This window comes from Simochromis diagramma, unplaced genomic scaffold (genome assembly GCF_900408965.1).
Source record: "Simochromis diagramma unplaced genomic scaffold, fSimDia1.1 OVJJ01000317.1, whole genome shotgun sequence".
NCBI lineage: Eukaryota > Metazoa > Chordata > Actinopteri > Cichliformes > Cichlidae > Simochromis > Simochromis diagramma.
This window is the reverse complement of record NW_024386994.1, coordinates 3,294,032-3,313,909: the sequence shown is the minus strand read 5'-3', so window position 1 is coordinate 3,313,909 and position 19,878 is coordinate 3,294,032. Positions and strand designations below refer to the sequence as shown.

The 19,878-nt window shown below is 43.7% G+C and overlaps 2 protein-coding genes across 2 annotated transcripts in view; one reads left to right on the top strand and one right to left on the bottom strand.

Moving 5' to 3' along the window:
- Nucleotides 1-19,878, top strand: part of LOC120739024 (tenascin-X-like) — an 877,833-nt gene that overhangs the window by 693,735 nt on the left and 164,220 nt on the right. The gene's annotated exons all lie outside the window — the stretch shown is intronic.
- efnb3b (ephrin-B3b) overlaps nt 1-19,878 on the bottom strand; it is an 89,083-nt gene that overhangs the window by 36,046 nt on the left and 33,159 nt on the right. The window contains exon 2 of the mRNA XM_040040679.1: nt 10,785-11,074. Coding sequence (XP_039896613.1) covers nt 10,785-11,074 — 290 coding nt within the window. The remainder of the gene's footprint in view (nt 1-10,784; nt 11,075-19,878) is intronic.

Genomic DNA, 19,878 nt, shown 5'->3' with positions numbered 1-19,878 from the left:
AGAATTTGAACATTTAAATACAAAATTGATTTAAATTGGGCTTTTTTTTTTTAAATTAATTAAAAAAAACAATTAGAGGTCCTTTCTTTCTGCTTTCAGTAGAGTCAACCAAGCAGCTTTGTACTGTTTGCAGTTGTTATGTTAAGCTAGGTCAACCGTGCCCTTGCTCAAGGCAATTTTTAGCCCACACTGAGAAAAAGAATAACTGTATGTTCCCAAAACGGTGAGCAATTCAAGGGGAGGACAGACGGGTTATCGTAAAACGTTTCAACACAAATGTCATTAGCGTGTGTGCAAGCAAATGCACACACACACACACACGTTTGTGTATGCGGCTACACATCTGTCTGTGTGAACATGTTCATTATGTTGATCAGAGGTCATGTTTGCGTGAACCTAGGCACTAAATCAAGGCTATATTAGCGGGGTAATACGTTCTACTGATGGCAGAGGTCAGCTGAGAGGTGTGCTTGTTTAAACCCCCCTTCACCACCTCCGCCGTGCCTGATTGCCAGGAAACACATCCTTCTGCCTCAGCAGAAGGTAGCAGCACAATGATGCCTTTGTTCACCAAGTCGCGACGGGGAACGAGAAATATATGCGTATTTGTGTGTGTATTTGTGTATGTCTGAGACATACAGTGTAGGAAGGTTAAATGAATCATACAACGTTAACCAGGCCCAGTCCAATTAGGGAAGGATTTTTCTTGTCTGACCTTTAACAGGAAAGACGTATTCACACTCACTCATGCAATCAACCCCTACCCCAGTACACAAACTTACACACACAGCAGCATCAGCCCTCCGTACAAAATCACGCAATCCCACACAAACACCCACAAATGCACCCGCCGCCCACACACACATAAGCTCTGAACCAACGTCACACACATACCAAAACACACACGCAGAGCCAATCTCGCAGACAGTAGCGCAGCTCTGATTGCTGACCTAAATCGGCCAGGCGATCTGTCACTTTCTCTTACTCACACTCAGCACACATCTTTTTTTTCTTCTTTTTTTTCCCCTCCCCTTTCTCTTCTGTCTCTCCTCTTTCTTTCTTGCCCAAATATCCCTCGCTCTCTCCCAGTGTCACTTCACATCAGCTCATTCTGGTCCCTCTCCTCGTTTTACTTTACCAGAAATGTCTTTGTCCTATTTTTACCACCGGTATAGGTGTGAGCATATGGTGCATGTTTACAGTGGTTTTGTGGGATCTGCACACTGTATTTAATTGTGTTTAGATATTTCTGTGAATACACTAAAGACCCATGCAGAGAACCTCAGAGGAATATCAAGCATAATCCTTTAAAACACTTGAGATGACTGCTATTATTTTTAATAGAGTCATTCTTCCTTCTATCCACTTTCTCTTATCCATTTAGAGATGCAGATAAACTTTATCTCTTGGGCGGAAATTAGTTGGATCCGTTGCACCAAACCCCTGCTGGCCTATTCTATTCCATTTTCCACTTTTGCACTTTATTTGAGGCTATTTTCACACATGAGAGTTTAACTGAGGCTGTTCGCCCCAAGAATTCGACGTGTTTAGTAGAGTGTGAAAAATGTGTTGCAGGCTAGAAAAGCAGTCTCGGGTCCACCTCAAAATAGTTGTCGAGGGCTGGCTCAGAGCGAACTGGAGGCATGTCCCCCGAGGGCCACAAAAGATGTGAAAGCATAAACACACTTGAGGTTGAAAAATGTACAACACGGTTTTATTCTGTGTGGTCGGAATGGCAGAGAGCGCTTGTGTGCAGGTTCCTATTTTTAATTTCTAAGGAAAAAAATTAAATAGGTGAAGAGTTCAGCTGAGTTTTCGCACACCAGCGAGTCGCAGAACTTAAGTCGAAAAATGCAATTAACTGAGAATGAACCAGATATCCTCTTTACTCACTTTATTTGCTTACTGTCTTTTATAAAGCTTCATATACATTAAGATTCATGAGGAATTTGACTCGTTGAAGCTCTGACAGCCATAACTAAATAAAGTAAGTGCTGATCAGAGGTGGGAAACATCCACTAACACGCTGCTCAAGGCCTGAATAGGATGAGATGGACACCAGTTCAGTTGTGACCTGTTTTCAGCCTAATGGGGCTTTGACAAACAGACATCATACCGTTTCTGTGACTTTGCTTCAGTTCTCAGCTAAGCCGATTCAGTTTTTCTACTAAACTACCAAAGATTACTCTTTTAAAAAGAAACTGTATAACAAAGTGGGGTTGAAAGTTTGATTGTTACCGTAAATGTAACAATATATACATGACTAGTTTCTCAGCAGGTCGGTAAAGTAGACCTGTTATGCTTTTCAATTTGTTTTATCATCAAGACATGATATTGTTCCAATGGTGGACGCTCTTATTAAATGGTTAAATTTTTAAATGATGGAGCTCAGAGGGCTTTAATTGCTTGATGTTTTCTACTTAGACCTCAGTCACACAGGTTGGTTGGTTGTTTGGTTGGTTGGTTGGTTGGTTGGTTGGAAACTACGTGGCAAACACTGCCCACTATGGCAAAATGAGTAGACTATGCCCGACTGGTTACTGGAAATCGCTACTAAAGGCTGTGAAATCGATTGCTCAAACTAAACTCACGCAGACCTAGAGACCAGTCAGTGGCCCTTGGTAACCACTGGTTGCTATGGAAAAATGTGCATTCCTTGACTGGTTGGCAAGTGGTTGCAGGAGGTTGCTTGCTGTTGTTAGGTGAAACTGGTATAGTATACAGCGCTGCACTGAAAACCTAATTAAAACTGCTTTGGTCACTAGATTACTGAGTTGCCTATAGCCTGCATGGAAAACTCGTGTGAAAGAGTGCAACGCAAACCAAAAATAGAGACAGTTGTTGTGCACACAGTCGTGTTTTTGAAATGTGCTTCATCAGTAAGGCACCACTATTGTTTAAAGGCAAATTCTCGCTATTTCACGTTTGCATCAAACCTTTTGAAGTTGAACTACTGAATGGTGGTGAGATAGTGAGTGTACTGGAATTACTAGCAGTCTGCTTTGTTGCCGATTCCACCCAACAACAGCCAGCAACCACTCGCCAACTCGGGGAATACACATCCTTTAGAGAAAAACACATTTACATTTCAGGTCTCCAAAAAAACCTAGTTTCAAAAAATCATGAAAAGGTGAAAAGGGGTGTTCAGTTGTGTTAACTAATTACTGTGGAAAGTAAAAATAATGGTGATTTAGTGGTCATTAAAACATGTTCAGAATTTGCAGTCTTGAACACTGTTCTCCCCAGCATAACCTGCCTGTATATGATAAAAGTATTGGTAATAATATCTGTATCAGCAGTACGAGCCCCATACCAAAATTTGCAGTATCGCCCAGAACTACTGGAAATGATGACGGTAGGTCCTCTCTAAGTTTATTCCTTCTTCTGCCCATTGACAGAAGTAAAGACGGCATATACAGGGCTGCATTTGGATGCTAGCGGGATATCTGTATAAAAACAACCCCTACCCTAGCCGAAAGCCCCTCACTGTGGTCATCTTGTTTCTCGCTCCTTCCTGCAGCTCTTCCTCTCCTCTCCCCCGTGTCTTTGGTTGCTTTAGTGCCTGGCAGGAGGCTCAAATCAGAGGGCTTAAACTTGATCAAATATTCAACAGATATAGATTTCTCTGAGTCCCTGGATTCCCCACCTCTTCCACCCAGCTGAGTTCCATCCTTCCATTATTTTCCCTGAATCTTTCACTTTCACTCTCCCGACTGCAGTCACAAACAAACTTGCGTGCCGCACACTCGCACAGCCACGCACGTATGCACACGGGGAATCATAAAGTAATGTCGAGTGGCAGAGAGGTGCAGCTCATTTAGGCTGCAGTGCAGCGTTTCTCTCTGCTTCCTCTCCCCTCTGTTGTCTCTTCTCTCCTCTCTATTTCACTCTCCGCTTCGCTGTCACTCTCCATCTTTCTCTCTCTTGGTCTGTCTCTCACTCTTCCACTTTAACCCCCCCCCCCCCCCCTCCTCCCCAACCCCGCCCCACGTCCCCCCTTTTTTCTGTCGCCCCTCCCTTCCCCATGTGGATTCTGTGTCATTTATTTCAGCTTAACCCTGATAAATAAACCAGAGAGTACGTCTGCATTATTGAACACTTTGACGTTCCTGTCTGCACGCGCTACCCAGTGCTGTCCAACAATTAGACCACACAAACACACACACACACACACACACACACACACACACACACACACACACACACACACACACACACACACACACACACACACTGCCCCACCCTGTCCAAAACTTTCCATTAAAGGCTAAAAGTCTGACATATGCTCAAGAACATATATATCAATAAAAATAAAAATAAAAAAATCACAAAATGATAGAGAGCAGAAACCATGACCGATGGATAGAGAAAAGGAATACAACAGAGAGTGGGAGAGAGAAACTCAAATTTGCAGAGTGAGAAGCTGTGACATTTAAATAGCTACCAAATAAACACATGCACCAACATATCAGTAAACTTCCCACAAAAAATTTTTTTTTAAAAAAAATCAGAAACGACACACACACACACACACACACACACACACACAAATATGCACAAACACATTTTTTTCTCGGTTTGCAGGCTCCAGTCAGCTCTTCTATTATTCATATTAGTGGGGTGAGGTTGTTTATCTCGGCCATTGTGCAAATGCAAGCACCGTGCTCTGGGGGCCCTGCTCCGTAACCACACCGCTGGGAGTCATTCATGCTCTTGCGCAAACACAGAAAAATATGCCAATGCTACATATCCATACATGCACCTGCTAACCGCGCAGTCACACACACACAAAACGTCCACATATGCTTTCATACCTGTACCTGCCACAAATGTGCGCACACTCATACACGCTCTGCCATCTGTCTCAGCGTGCAACAACAACACCGCAGTCCCACGGCGACTGACCCGTTCCCCACCGCGGATCTGACTAAACTTTGTGCGCACTTGTGCATATGTTCCTGTGTCTTTTCGGGTGTGGGTGGGTGCGCGGGAGCTATTTTGAGAGCGTTTTGTGTGTGTTTGCGACCACAGCTCTGCACGGAGTGGCGAAGTGTGTGTGAGTGCATACATTTCTGAAAATGCCCCTGTGTACGGTGATGTGAGCGTGCATATGTTAGAGTGGGCACCGAGGAGGATTACTGCCATTTGTGGGTGTCTGTGCGTGCGGGTGGGTGGGTGTGTTAGATGGTGAGACACAGAAAGAGTTCGCTCACATGCAAGGTCATATGTATATCAACTACAAGAGTGCGATTATTCACTGTAAGTCAGTGTGTGTTCAAACATGCATGCGTGTGTGCGCGCGCCTGTTGCCATGTCCTTGACAGAGGCAGCAGTGATTGGAAGTGACCGAGCTGTTTCAGTGTCGCACTCCAGATGAGTGGTGTGCTCTGGTGGTGTATCAGCTGACACTCACACCCCATTCACATCAGGCACGCATATCAGGACCGGCCCACAACTGTCTGACATCTTCTTACTATTTGCTCTGTCCCTTCAGCTTTGATCCCTCAGCATGCACAACATATTCGTACTCTATCAAAGTCTCTTCCGACACCATCCCTCTTTTGTCTCCCTTGTTCTGAGTTAGCCATCTTTCCCAGTCGCTTTCATCACTCAACAGTCATGCCTGGTACTTGAAATGAGCTCTAGCCAGCTTTATTGTGAAGAAGGGTGGTGTCCCTTTTGATATAAAATCAAGCACAGCATTACTTCAGGCCGGCCACAAAAGTCAAGCTGGGCCTGAAGATCAGGTGATCTGAATGCCAGCCCACATCAGCTGATGGCTCATCTAATACCTTTCAACAGATCGAGTTGGCAAATTTCATACTGGTGATGTCATTTTTCGTGCTGCAAGCTGCTTTGCAATCCACTTCAGCCTCAGCCTCTTCTTTCACGCTGGTCTGCTGTGGCTGATGCCTGCTCTGTTCTATTTTTTGATCTCACTGTGGCTGTCCTCGCCTCTGGCTTTAAATTTATGTGTGAGGTCCCAGGACCAGGGCCATATTGAATTACAACACAATAAAGAATTACAGGAAAGCACATTTAAGTGAGATCAACGTACAAGTTTTGAAAGTGAACATTTTTGACAAGTACCAACCTCAGATTAGAAATACAGCTAATGCAGACATACCAAAAACTACATTTCTTCCAGTGACCACTTAAGGCTTCCTCTAGAGGTGAGTGAGTCCTCAAAGACTTCTATGTTTACAGCCTGATACAAAAAAACTCACTGGGGTTGGTTGGTTGGTTGGTTGATTGATTGAATCAATTTTTAAATAATTAATCCTTTTGAATTTTGTTAAGGTTTAAAGTCGATTGAGAGGTGCACCAAGACAGAGGGAGCTTTACCTCCACTGATCTGAGATCTAAGTCACATAATATTTGCTAGCATTAGCTGATGGATTGACGATCCACTCAATAATCCAATCTCATTGTGACTTCTGGTTCCAGAAAATGGAGCTAAACCAGAAGCTTAAACGTTCTCAAGGTCAAAAACCAACAGGTCAAAGCATCGGGCTTATCCTTCTTTGATATACAGCCCATGATCATTTTCTGTCCTCGTCCTTCTTCTGCAAATGCATTTCAATATCGCATAAAGCTTATCTGTAAACAAACACTCCCAAGATAATACAGCGTGCACCTTTGTCACTTTGAATTAATCTGTAAGAAACTGGGTGCTTAAGGATATGTTCGCCAAAATTACAAAAAGCTCTGGCTAATCCATAATACACACTGTCCTCAGATTTTATTGGGACTGTCGCTTCAGATAAAAGCAGTTCATAGTGAGGTCTGTGGATTATCCAGCAAGGCACAGCAACCGGTCTGGAGAGCACGTTGATTTATTTTTTTTAAACAGAAAAGTCCAAAAGCAGATAAACAAAAGAGGAACAATTAACATAACCTGGGTTCGCCAGAGTGAAGTGAAAAAAAAGGAAGTTTTGTAATAATTTCCCTAAAGTGTCTTTTTAGTTGTAAATCCAATAAGCTGTGTGGAGATGGGTTCCTCCTGAAGTTCTCATTAGGATACACGTCATCCAGACCGCACTTTAACTGTGCAGACTTTCTATGTCTGCTCATGCATGCATGCATAAACTGTGCGTTACACAAGGCTTTGGCGCCTGATTTCAAAGGATTCATTAAAAGCAGAGAAAGGCTTGATCTGCAGTCTGGGGTTGATGCACTGAGTATGTCTGTCATTGTGTGCGTGTGCGTGTGTGTGTGTGTGTGTGTGTGTGTGTGTGTGTGTGTGTGTGTGTGTTTGTAAAAGGGGTTAAAAAAAAACTAAAACGGTGGAGAAGACGAGCAAGCGGCAAAACACAAGACGGGAGAGCGTGACAGAGAAATGGGCTTACATAAACTCTGACCTCATGTTATGAATGCAAACATCAATCAATAAGTATGACAAATCAATTTCCCCGCTGCTTCGCTCCTCTCCCCAGGATACGGAAGTGAAGAATAACATTTAATAGGATTCAAGTAATTTGATTACAAAGCAGCAGCATCTGTGACGCGTTAGACACTGCAAAAACAAGTTTCCCCTTTTTCCAGATTCCTTGTGAGATTTTCGGCGACGCGTAAGGGTTATTTTCCCGTGCGATGATCAGTGACGGCACTTGTCGATGACTGCAATGTGAAAATCAAATCACGGAGCTTCTGCTTTGATTTACCGCGTGTTTACTCGAGAGCCAAACTGCAGGGGAAACTAATCACCCAGTGGGCTTTAAGCAAGTTACAGGTAATCTGTAATAGGTTTAACTTTAAATTAACCTCTACTGCCGAGTTTCCTCCTGCTGTTCCACCAGCCAGCAACTCCGCATTACCACGCATATGCTTTTCGCTTGTGCCCAGTCTGCAGCGTGCAAATTAAATCACACTATGCTATAGGTTAATTAAAACCAGATTTCCCTGAGGCTTCTGCATACATCGGTGCCTTTACACACGCCCGCAAACATACATTTAACTAAATTCAGGGACAAGCCATAGTTCACGCTGTGTTCAGCGTGTGCAATATCCTCCCTATAGGGTTAGCACACAGGCGACAGCAGATATGTGGCACTAAATTAGCAGCAGGATTAGCAGTTATTAATTATCTCACAACCTCATTAAGTACACACAAGCTCTGGTAAGAGACTCTGTGCAATTCTTCATTAAGGACACATGATCAAAGCCCGGTTGCTCACTAAACACAAGCGATCTCTCAATGTCGTCAATAAGTTATCAGGACCGAATGCTCTCTACGATCGGATACTCCCCCTCACCTATCCGAGTCTCTCTACGAATCTGGGAGTAAACCTCTGCGTGTGCGTATGAGAGCGAGAGTGCGTGCGTGACCTTGTGCTGCAGCCGTCATCGATCGGGCTGGAGCTGTCAATCGATCAGTCTGGGCTGTGAGTGGAGATAAAGGTGTTTCTATCTCTGGACACCTGGTTGTCAGGTTGGGGTACAGAAGAGAGGGGGAGCGAAATAAAAGGTCGGAGGAAAAGATGTGAACCCTACACCTACGCGGCCCCGCAAAATGTTTCATGGCAACAACTAAATTCTACTTTGACTCTTCTTACGTGGAGGGAACTGGGCGTGTTCGACATCTTTAACTGTTCAGTCGTGTAAGTATGACGGGGAACAGTCAAGATAGAAAGACATGAAAATGGGAACACATTTCAGGTCATGTTTTGTCTACATTTCTATTAAAAAAATTAAAACTACAGTTCCTCTAAAGACCACTTGTGGCAGTCTGCAACAGAGAGTCAATCTCTTAGACTTTCATGTTAAAATTTCCAACTTTCTGTGAGAAAACAGTTTGCAGCCTGACTTTAGTCTCTATAAATAAACCCCCCTTCAGGACAACAGCAAGAGGAGATTTTTTTATATGACTTATCTGTTTAAATTGTATTATAAAAGGCGTGCCCCTTGTAAAGTTATGTATCACATAGGACACGCCTACTTTGACTATCAGGTGGATATCTCAGTATCTGTCTACTAGTTACTGCATTTGATTTCTTTATCTACATTTGTGCCATTAGTGACGTTCTACTGTTGTAAGCAATACAGTTTTTGAATTGTGTTTTTCCTATTAAAGCTTTCTAAGGTTAGCTAATAACTTAGCGTGCGCCTTCTTATACAAATATGGTCGCTTGTAGCTACAAAAACAAAGATGCTGCGAGTCGGAATACCAAACTCAAGGCTTCAAAACCGGATTACTGAAACCACAGGACAACATTCCTGTGATACTTGATGGCTGCTCGGGTCCTCTCAATATTGAGTCCGTTACTAATTCATCTACCAGGAAGTGAGGCTTGCATTCATTTTCCTCCCTACTTATTAGGGCGAGATTCTGGGCGCACATACGCCAATACACACGTCCCTACAGTACATACAGTACACGACGGCTTACTGCACCACGACACGCTATCTCGCTCACTCACATCTAATCAGAGAGAGACACTTGTGAGCTGATATCGACGCAGGGTAAAGGAGAAATGTGCCCAGAGCCTCGCCTCTCTTCACAAACACGCCGCTTTTGTGGACTGATAGTAAAAAAACCGAGCACACCTGAAACAGGTGAACAAATATGGAACACCAAAAGGCACGAGGGACTTCACAGACTTGGAAAAATCTTACATTCTCTTTGTCTCTTCTGTACTCTCTCTCTCTCTCTCTCTCTCTGTCTGTCTGCCTTTCTAGCTCTGTCCCAGCTTCCTCCTCCTCCTCCTCCTAGCTCTCCTCTTTCTGTCGTTTTTAGGTTTTTATTTTCCACCGGCAGACGAAAAGAAATGAAAAGAGCATTTGCACACCTGAGTGAATAGACCTCGCAGGTGCGTGGGAGGGGAGCTATGGGAATCAGGGTCTCTCGCTCTCTCTTTCTTTGTCTATCCTGCTCGCTGTCTCACTCCCGAGGTGTTTTTACAGCGCCTGTGTTTGTACTAGAAACTCGTGGGCGTGTGTGTGTGTGTGTGTGTGTATACATGCACTTGAGTGTGATCCCTATGTGTTGCGTGCATTGCTCCAGTTGGCCCCAGGTCCGCATTTAAAAACAACCCACATGTTTCAGTTGACGCAAACTTTACCCGCCGATCGTTCCGTCCGATACAGACACTTGGCCTCGCTCGCCTCGGTGACCTCATCGGGTCATCCGCACGGCTAAACTCCAAACAAGCCTTTTGAACAAACCAAAACAAACTGCGCCTCACCATCTGTGGTCACCGTCTAAGGCTGGCAGTAACAATAAACAGGCCCGAGCCCGGCGCTGTGGGACAAAGAGGGCTTCGCAACGACCGACAGCATCTCGATACGAATCTAACCGCTAAACACAAAATCCCACACATGCAGCACATCTAGAGACACTGCAAGAAGAGACAAGAAAACACAGATTGCATTTGAAGCGTGGTTAATCCCACAGAGGTGAAACTTTAGTTGAGTAAATAGTTAGTGAAAAAATCTACATCTTACTTCATGTGGGGGGAAAAAACCCTCAAATGTCATGAATGTTTCGTTTTGTTGTGTTTCTTGTTTTTTAGTGCAGTGCATGTCCTGTACTGTATCTCCGCCTGTGGGCTGGATCACACGCAATTCTCAAACCTAATTATTGTAAACACACCCGCCCAATCAGCGCTATCATCTCTGAAATAAACAAACACACTCAGGCACAATCAGAAATCAACCATGCAATCATAACAACCCCCCGCCCTCCAACCGACACCAACCGCACACTGCAAATAAGGCTCAACAAACACGCCCGTAAGCGCACATACACACATCGACCCAGCGTTTGGTCAGGGTCCTCCACTCACCGATGATGTAGTAGTCTTGCATGCTCTTGAACTCGTGGCCCCAGAGGTTGGGCGAGAACTCCTGGAACTTGATGGTGAAGCGGCGTTCGCGGGTGGGCTCGTCGCAAGTGAGCACGATGTTGGGGGGTCCCATCACTTCGCAGCGGTCCGCCTGCTCCCGCGTCGACACGAGGTAGAGCTTGTAGAACTCGTACTCCGGCGTGGACCTGGCGGTGTCCAGAGGAGGGCAGATGAGGTCCAGCCGGTCCCCGATCTGAGGGTACAGAACGTAGCCCTTGTCGTCTCTGAATCTATAGGAAGGAGAGACGAAGATGAAAAAACAGAAAGGAGGGAAAGAAAGGCAGAGAATCATTAATTAAAGTCTTTATAAACAGTTCAGAGCCACCTGTCCTTGCTGCTGAATGAGCAACAGATGGGTCCTTTAGCGCTCCCGTTTCTCCTCCTATCCTGGTTTTTGTGTCCTTCACAGGGAACAGGTGCCTTTGCAGAGGAACTGCTGTGCAGTCAACTGCACAAATAAATTTTTACTACACAAGCTCACGCAATCCCCCGCTGACCCCATAAGGTGGTGGAGAAAAACGCAGGAAATATAACCACAAATTGATGATTCACGCGGGGAAAATAACCACCGCTGAAGCCAAAAAGGATTCAGCTGTTAGAAAACCACTCATTTTCTTTTGTAAACGAATCCCCGTGAGTTCACAGATATTTGTAACTAATCAAAATCTGGTGCCTTTGAGATTAAGCAGATATTAAAATAATCAGAAGTATTCAAAAGGAAGCTTTTTCGCTTAAAAAAAAAATACCTATTTTGGCCAAAGTTATCTCATCTACTTGAATGGGACAGCTGTGACAGAGAAAAGAAACATGTCCTTGATTCTTACACATCTTTTTAACAGGAATTTTGCTTTTTTTGATCATTTGTAGTATGAAATTATTTATATGTGGCTCTATTTTAAGCATTATATGTAAAATTTTATATTCTTTTATACTTCCTCAGAGAGGGCCTGTTGTTCCTTTAGCTAATTATTCTTCTACCTTTGTCACAAATACTAGCATGTGCTGATCAGGTATATTAATGGCTGCCTACAGATGAGCTCATGTTTTCTCCATCGGTCCCTTAGTTATGCTGTCATAGGCCTAGGCTGCTGAGGATTCCCATGATGCACTGAGTGTTTATTCTCCACTCACTGTGTGCTTACACACCACTCTGCATTTAATCATTAGTTATTATTAATCTCTGGCTCTCTTCCACAGTGTGTTTTTGTCCTGTCTTCCTCCCGTCACCCAGCCAGTCCCAGCAGATGGCTGCCCTCCCACCCCCTGCTTCTGCTGGAGCTTCCTTCCTGTTAAAAGGGAGTTTTTCCTTCCTATTTCACCAAGTGCTTGCTCATAGAGGATCGCCTTATTGTTGGGGTTTATTTCCTAATTATTTTAGGGTATTTACCTTACAATATAAAGCACCTTGATGCATTTGCTGCTGTGACTTGGCGCTATATAAATAAAACTGAATTGAATAATACTGCAGCTGGCAATAGTAGGTAGACGAAGGTCTTTTTAACCAGAACTTGCAGCAGGCAGAGAGTTTATGCGCCACTACCTTAAGGTCACAGATTCTGCAGAGCAGAACAGAGACTACAGAGTTTATCCACAGGATGTACAACTCACTGCAGAGACAGATGGCTATATTGCTGTTATTTATCTGTGACAAAGTACGAGTAAAATATTTCAAGAACTGAATTACTTAATTATTCATGTAAGAGAGAGCATGTGTACAGGAAGACTTTTCACTCTGTGCACGCCATGTGAAACTACGCAGGAAAAATGTAGTACAAACATAATGTTACTATCAAAACTGTAGCAAAACATTGAGATTTTTTTTCCTCTTCATCTGCAATGCACATTTTCTCTCCGACTTCATTTTTCTCTCGTTTTTCCACAGCTCTTGAAGTGAGAACTGAGGCACGTCCACTGAGGAAGAACCAGGCAGACAACTTTCACTGTAGATCAACAAAGCTGCCAAAGCCAGTTCTCAGGTATGTACAGTTAATTAGTTTGCTAATTAGCTGTTTCTGTATCACTCCCTCAACTGCTTTGGTATGAACGGCGTGCCGCTTCGTCTGATGAGTTGACACCTGTCATCTATGGAAAACCTTCAGCCTGATGTGATTCTAATCCAGCAGGCTGACTAAATTCCACCAAAGTAGAACTGGGTGAGGTTGATTATCACTAGCATGACATTTTTGTGGCTTTCTGTGTGCAGCTATGCGTTTAATTTAGTTAAATAGTTTTTCTGGGTAAACGCTGAGTAGATTTTGAGGAAAGATTTTTATACGAAAATTGAAATTAATTCAGCCTACATGAAAAGAGCTGCTGCAGTTTGAAGGCTGGTGGGCTCACTGTGACTTCACAGTTTCCAGAGGTCTCTGCGGAGCAGAGAACATGAAATGCAGCAGTCACAGGGGCATAAAATTAACAAATGACTAAGTCTGTGTCATCCCCCCCTCACAGCACAGGGCCATCTCTTGCTGATAAGGCCAAATACTATGAATTATCAACTTAGCTACTCGCCCCGAGGCCTGCGATGACTTTAACGCACCATGCTAGCATGACTGGCTAACAGTGGGAAAACAGAACTATGCACCATCTACCTCAGGTTAAAATAAATGTCACCACTGACAGGAAGAAGGAAAGTGTTTATAGTAGTAAAAGTTCAAATGGGGTGGGGGGTTGCTGGATTTATTCTACTGTTAGCATTCTCAGAGAATCTTACGTGACACTTTGATGTGGATGTGGGAGGAAGCAAATGCCTGTAATGTTAAAGAGCCCATTTTCTGTTACCTCTGACTCAAACGCTGTTTTCTGTTTCCAACAAATCCACACGAACACTGGGGAGTCACAGCACTAAAACCTGCTTAATTATTCTCTCTGTTCTGCTGTCAGACAACCGTTTGAGTATTAAAAATAAACAATACAGGATCACAAAGCACACAAAGACAATGAAGCATGTTACATAACTGCTCTGTCAAAGGGAGACAGGCTACATACTGCTGCTCTCACATAAACATCAAGTGACAGTTTCGTTTGTTAATTTAAAAAAAATATTGTTCACACTTTTCACTAACGCATAAATTGTTTGCTTATCAAGGATTTTTCTTTCATAGCCTCCTTTAAAAGACAACAAAGAGATCATACCAGTCCATAATGATATTAGGTAGGACTGAAAACTATTTGACTTTTGGTAATAAAATTATCTAGCATGACTTTTTTTTCACTTACAATATGTTTCTTATTAGCTCAGTTGTAGGGATTAAATGAGTATCCCAGCAAATTAATACTGCCTGTTGCAGCTGTGGGCTCGCTAAAGTCATAGTAATGAAATCCAGTCGCAGTCAAGACTATAGAGAAAGTATAATGATTTTTAGTGTCAATTGTGGGTTAAGCTCCAAAAAACGCTCAAGTCTACGCATCTCACGCGATTTGGTTGAAGTGTTGCTAGGCTCAGATGGCCTAACGATTTCTGTTAAGACAAAACAAGTAAAGCGGTGGCTTTCCTGATACTTTTTCAGGAACCCTGAAAGTAAACAACTACTGTCGCTAATCTGAGATTATCTGGTCTCCACATTGGACACTACCTGCTGAAGAAGCAAAAATCCCATTTATGTTTTCCATAAGGGTTTTGATTATGAGCCATAATGCTGCACCATGCAAAGAAGACTTACTACGAGCTCTGGCACCAAGAAATGCTGACATGCACTTCTTTAGAAACCACAACCCTGTATGATATCAAACTTTATCTAAAGAGAAAAGCTTCAACAAACTACTCTGCAAACAATCCCAAACTGAAACATCTCTGATTGGTGAATGTCTATAGTACAAAAAGTGCTTAAACCTGCAAATGTCAGGTGACTGAGTTAGCACCAAACTTCAGAAACCACAAGAGTGGTGAATGCAGTCAAGAACAAACGATTATTATCATGCAAAAATACAAAAATTGATTAAATTCTAGATACATAGAAGCCACTTGCTGTGCAATCTAGGATGTGTAATGCATTATGGGATAAGTAGTTCCTTCAACATTAAACTTCAGTCACATCTTATTATCGTCATGATTCACCTTGTAGCTAGTTAGCTTGTTTCAGGGCGTTTATACAATTTATATCAGTATTTTTATAAGGATATAAGAAACAGTCAATGGAGATAATGAATTAAAAAATCACTTTTAAAAATGGACGCTAAAATTAGCTTCCAGAAGTGAGACCACTACACAATGTTTGCATCGGTATGCTAATGTTTAATGTTTTCACCATTTGACGTTAGCATTTTAGCATGCTAACACTGTTAGCTGTAACTGAAGAGTGATTTACTGTAGTTGTCAAGTAAGTATGACCAACAGATAACATTGTGTTGTTAGCACAGCTAAACAAAGATAGTGAAGAAAAGATAAAGCATGTTACACAGTTCTGCTGGCTGTTTTGAGCAACGAGTTGTTCTGATAAAATTCATGACACGCAGCTATCTAACAGAGTAAAAAAAACATGGGTGTACATGCAAATTATTATACTTTCCAATAGATAAGGATTTCTTTTATTTGGTTGTATGTTTTTTCTTTCACAATCACACGATGCAAGCTGGCAGGCTACAGCTACCTCTTAGCAATGTGATCTAAACAGCCTTAGACTTTCTAAAAATTGAGATGTAAGCTCTTCTGTCTGTCGGTGTGTTTGGCTAGCGGGCGTACACTGGAGGGAAGCTTCATAATGCAGGCTGAGCAGCGGAGGAGCTTTAGCTGAGGCGGGCCCAGAGGCCTGCTGGGAAGCCACTGTTCCACTTCTCATTACCCAGGTCACTCGGGGTTATCAGGCAATACTTAGACAGGAGAGGCAGGCACTCCGCTTCACTCAACGCATACACGCACACATTTATTTCACCTTCCTGTCGGCTTCAGACTGGTGAGCACATGTACTCATGCCATTTATAGAGCAAGAACTGTAAACATGGTGTTAGTTCCTGAGGCTTGTGTAGCACAGCTTAATCAGAAAAATCTATTCAACACATACACAAACCCATACAAATGCCCTTCTGCTCAACACAAAAGGTTTGCCCAAGCACATCCACCCACATCCAAACACACACAGACACACTTGGGTTTATATTTTCCTAAACATGAACACTAGCACACACATGAACACACCTTAACAGCAACAAGCACCTTTAGCTTCCTGCGTGACGCATTCTTTGAGTGCTATCTGATGGTACCCTGAGTCAGAGCTGAGCTGCATTGCAGAGTGGCTGAGAAAACGCACACAGACACACACAGAATGCTCTTAGAGGTAAAATGCCACTGGGCAGGTGCGGTGCTTTAAAAGAACGGCAGGAAGAAAGACGGAGAAATCAGTGAAGTGAACGAGAGAGAGGAAGGAGTGCGGACAAAAAAATATATATATATCGAACATGTCAGGCAAGGTATGTAGCGACAACAAAGAGATGTGGAGAACAAGCAGAAAGGAAACACGGCCACAAACAGCCCACAGAGGATGAGAACAAGGTCCTAAAATATAACGTGGAAGAGGAGGCCAAAACAAATGGGGGAAAATAGAAAGGGTGATGGAAAGGAGGGCAGAAAGATGGAGAGTGATGGTGAATTCCAGCCCATTCCTGCAACAGAACTCAATTTTCTGATAGGCTCCATGCTCAGGGTGTCAGATTTGCCGAGTTAACCCGGGTTAACCCTGCGTTTGTGAGTGAATGATAGTGTCTATGTGCAGTGTAAACAGGATGGAGTTAGGGAGACCTTGTCCCAATCTAATCATGCGGTAAGGGGAAAAATACTGTGTATTTATCTCAGAGGCATGCTTTCCATGCCCTCCGTGTGAGGCCTTCAGTGTCCTGGGCTGCATTCAAACATCACTTAAACTCCGCTTTTTTCTCTTTTTTTTATAAGGTGGATATGTTTAAATCCGCCTTTGAAAAAAAAAAAAAAGTCTAGCCAGAAAGCGCCATTTAATTTTTAGAGCCCTCAGAATCTCAGAGGTGCCACAAGGCTGTTAAACTTCCAGAGGAAAAAAAGGGAAGCAGGCACAAGAGGGGAGGATGGAGAGCCGGAGTGGGAAAAGTGAAGTGAGGTGAACTTATAAACAACTTTATAGAGTTCATCTGTGACCACATCTAAATAAATCATCCCATTCAGAGACAGCCCTGAGCAACATTACGTTTTCCCTTTACTCTTTTCTTCTTTGGCACATTACGCTCTGACAGAGACTCTCTCTCTCTCAGTGTCTGCTTCTATTTTTTTAAATCCTCTCTCGCTCGCTCTCATCTCTTTTGCCGTCCAGTCTCTCTCCTTCCCCTTTCTCTCGGCCATTAACAATAGAGCCATTCATGTGGCCACACTTTGAAACATGGCGTGGGAGGTTGGAGGGGGCCAGAGGTGACACCGAGGGGGGTGGGGGAGGAGAAAGGAGAAGGCCGTGAGTAGAAGAGATGGAGAGGAGGGGAGGGAGGAGGGGGATGTGAGCATTACAATCTTTTCTTCTTTGGAGCTCTTTTATGAGGGCAGAAACATCATTTTCTCAACCCAAGCGTCACCCTGCCACGACTCCCGAGTCGAGCTGAGAAGACTCAAGTGTCAGTCTCCCTGACCCCTCCCTCCCTCCCAACTCCTCCGACCTCTCACACCTCCTGCTTCCCATTCTCCCGCTCCTCCCTGTCCCACTCTCTACCACTATTATAATGCAGTAGCCACTTGGTTTCTTTTACATTTTAAACCGAGAGGAGATGGTTTAAAATCAACCAAAAAGGACTTTTGAGCGGCCTCTCCGCCTCCGTCTATCTACCTGCTCTAGGTGGCATATCGGACAGCTCGAACATTTCCCAGATTCCACAGAGGCAACCTGAGCCGTGTCCAGACCAAAGCCAGGCACACAGGTGCAGTCGGAAGAGGGGGAGGACAAGGGATGGGGCGTGTTTGAAATGTATGTCTGTGTGAACTTGAGGAATATGCTACGGGAGGTGAGGTTTGGGGGATGTTGGAAGGGCATAGGAGTGTGAGCGCCGAGTCCACGAGAGGGGAAAAAAATCAGACTGGTTGCTGGAAAAAAAAAACAGAAAAAAACAAGGCGAGAGACAAAAGAGAGAGGTGGGATTCCAAGTGATAAAGCATCAGAGTAAACACATAAGGACAAAGAGAAAGCAAGGGAGTTGGACAGATTGCAACTGCAACAAATGTGGAAAAATAAAAGGCTAGGGCGAAAAAAAAAAAGAAGGAGAAGAAAAGAAATGGGAGCGGACACTGGAGTTGGCGGAGAACACAAAACAAACCAAAATGAAATCAGTCTGGAGGATTTACTCGAAACTCTTCTAAACTTTAACCTCCTACCGTCCTCTGAGGCGGTTTTGTCCTTGAGCTAACCACAACCTGGTGTGAGCGGGAAGCCAAGGAGAGACAGCAAAGGACCGATCTATTAGAGAATAATAAACGACGGCGGTATTGGGTTCTGTGGCGTTGGAGAGTTGGAGAGGGGGGGAGATTTATGGCGGCCCCTGCGCATAAAGCTGTCTGCGCTAATCTCATGGTATACACAGTGTAATCACACACACAGGGGCCCTCAGTGCAGCCCCCCTCCCTGCACCCAAACCCACCATTAATGTACACACGCTGTCAGACGCACGGCGGGGGGGGCACGCACACTAAAGAGTAGCAAACCGATGGGCTACGGGAGGAATACACACTCTACAGGACGAGCGCGCACATAGACAGGCCCACTGAGCTGCTGCAACACCTGCAGGCCATCTAGTAGCTGTCTAAAGTAAATCCGCTGGGTCTCATTTGCTGGAGAGGTGCTTTCTAAAGTGTGCCACAATGAGCAAACACACACACACACACACACACACAAACGTCCATTTTGAACATGTCACTCGAGCCTTCATGGAATCTTTAAACCTGATGAAAACACACGGAGCTTCGCGCGGTGGATCCTGCACCATAATTAATTTTCTTCCAGTGCACTTTAATGAATTTTCTATCAAACAAGCATTAAAGTCTTGAAAGAATAAATAATTACTCCTCAGGTATGAATAAAATGATTTAAAAGATTTGGAAATGCAAAATTATCTCACTCTGCTGACAGACTGCATTACCCACTTTAGGGAAAATATTATTTCAAGCCTCAATGCTGGATTAAATCACTTGCTACGGTGAAGCGATTTTTTCTTCTTCTTCCTTTTCCTGCTCTGCAGAGAACCCACACAGAGAAGGATCAGCTATCATTTTCCACTCTTCTGCTGCAGCAATCAGAACCCCAGAAACACCAACAACACGTAATGTAAAACACATGGTCAGGAGTATATGGAACATGAATTCGGCCCAATCTTTCTTTTATACTTGTTTGCGGGAGCCGCGCCTTCGTCCACTTGACCTGTTGTCCTCTTCACGTCTCACCTACATCCCTTTTGCCCGCCGCTCCGTCTGATAGGCGTGCGATAAATGATTCAGGAGCTTTTAAATGTTACTCGTGTTGTGCTCTTTTATCTTGACCTCATCTTTGATCACTTCTGCAACTAAAAAGGGGGCTTTTCAGAGCATGTCTGAAAACCGTTTTGCAGGTTGAACTCGAGGCCTAGCTTAAAAAAAATTGCTATTATCATCTTCAGCGGCACCCGTGTGCAGAGTCATCTTATAATATATTAATACCGTGCTTGCGGTTTTCACACAGACACAAACATCAGCCTGACACGTTTATATTAAAGAAAAAAAAACCTGTGGCTGTAGCTTCTCGAGAAAAGGAAATCATTGAATTCCTGAACTTTTGACACATTATTTGTCATCTTAAGCTGTTGTTAGGAAATAATGGCTGATGATTATGATTTAGCTGTTCCAAATTCTGCATCATCTGACAGGACCTTTTGCACGCAGACACCGCAGTTTCTGCTCCCATCAGTGCGCGGGGCAGACAGACGGTTTTAAAATATCCATAATCATTATTACTGTCTTCATTAAAGAACCATATACCCTGGAGAAGAGCTGCAGAAAGTGGTCTTTGACTGTGTGTATAGAGCTGGAGAGAGATAGAGACGCATTTGTACGAGGTGGAGG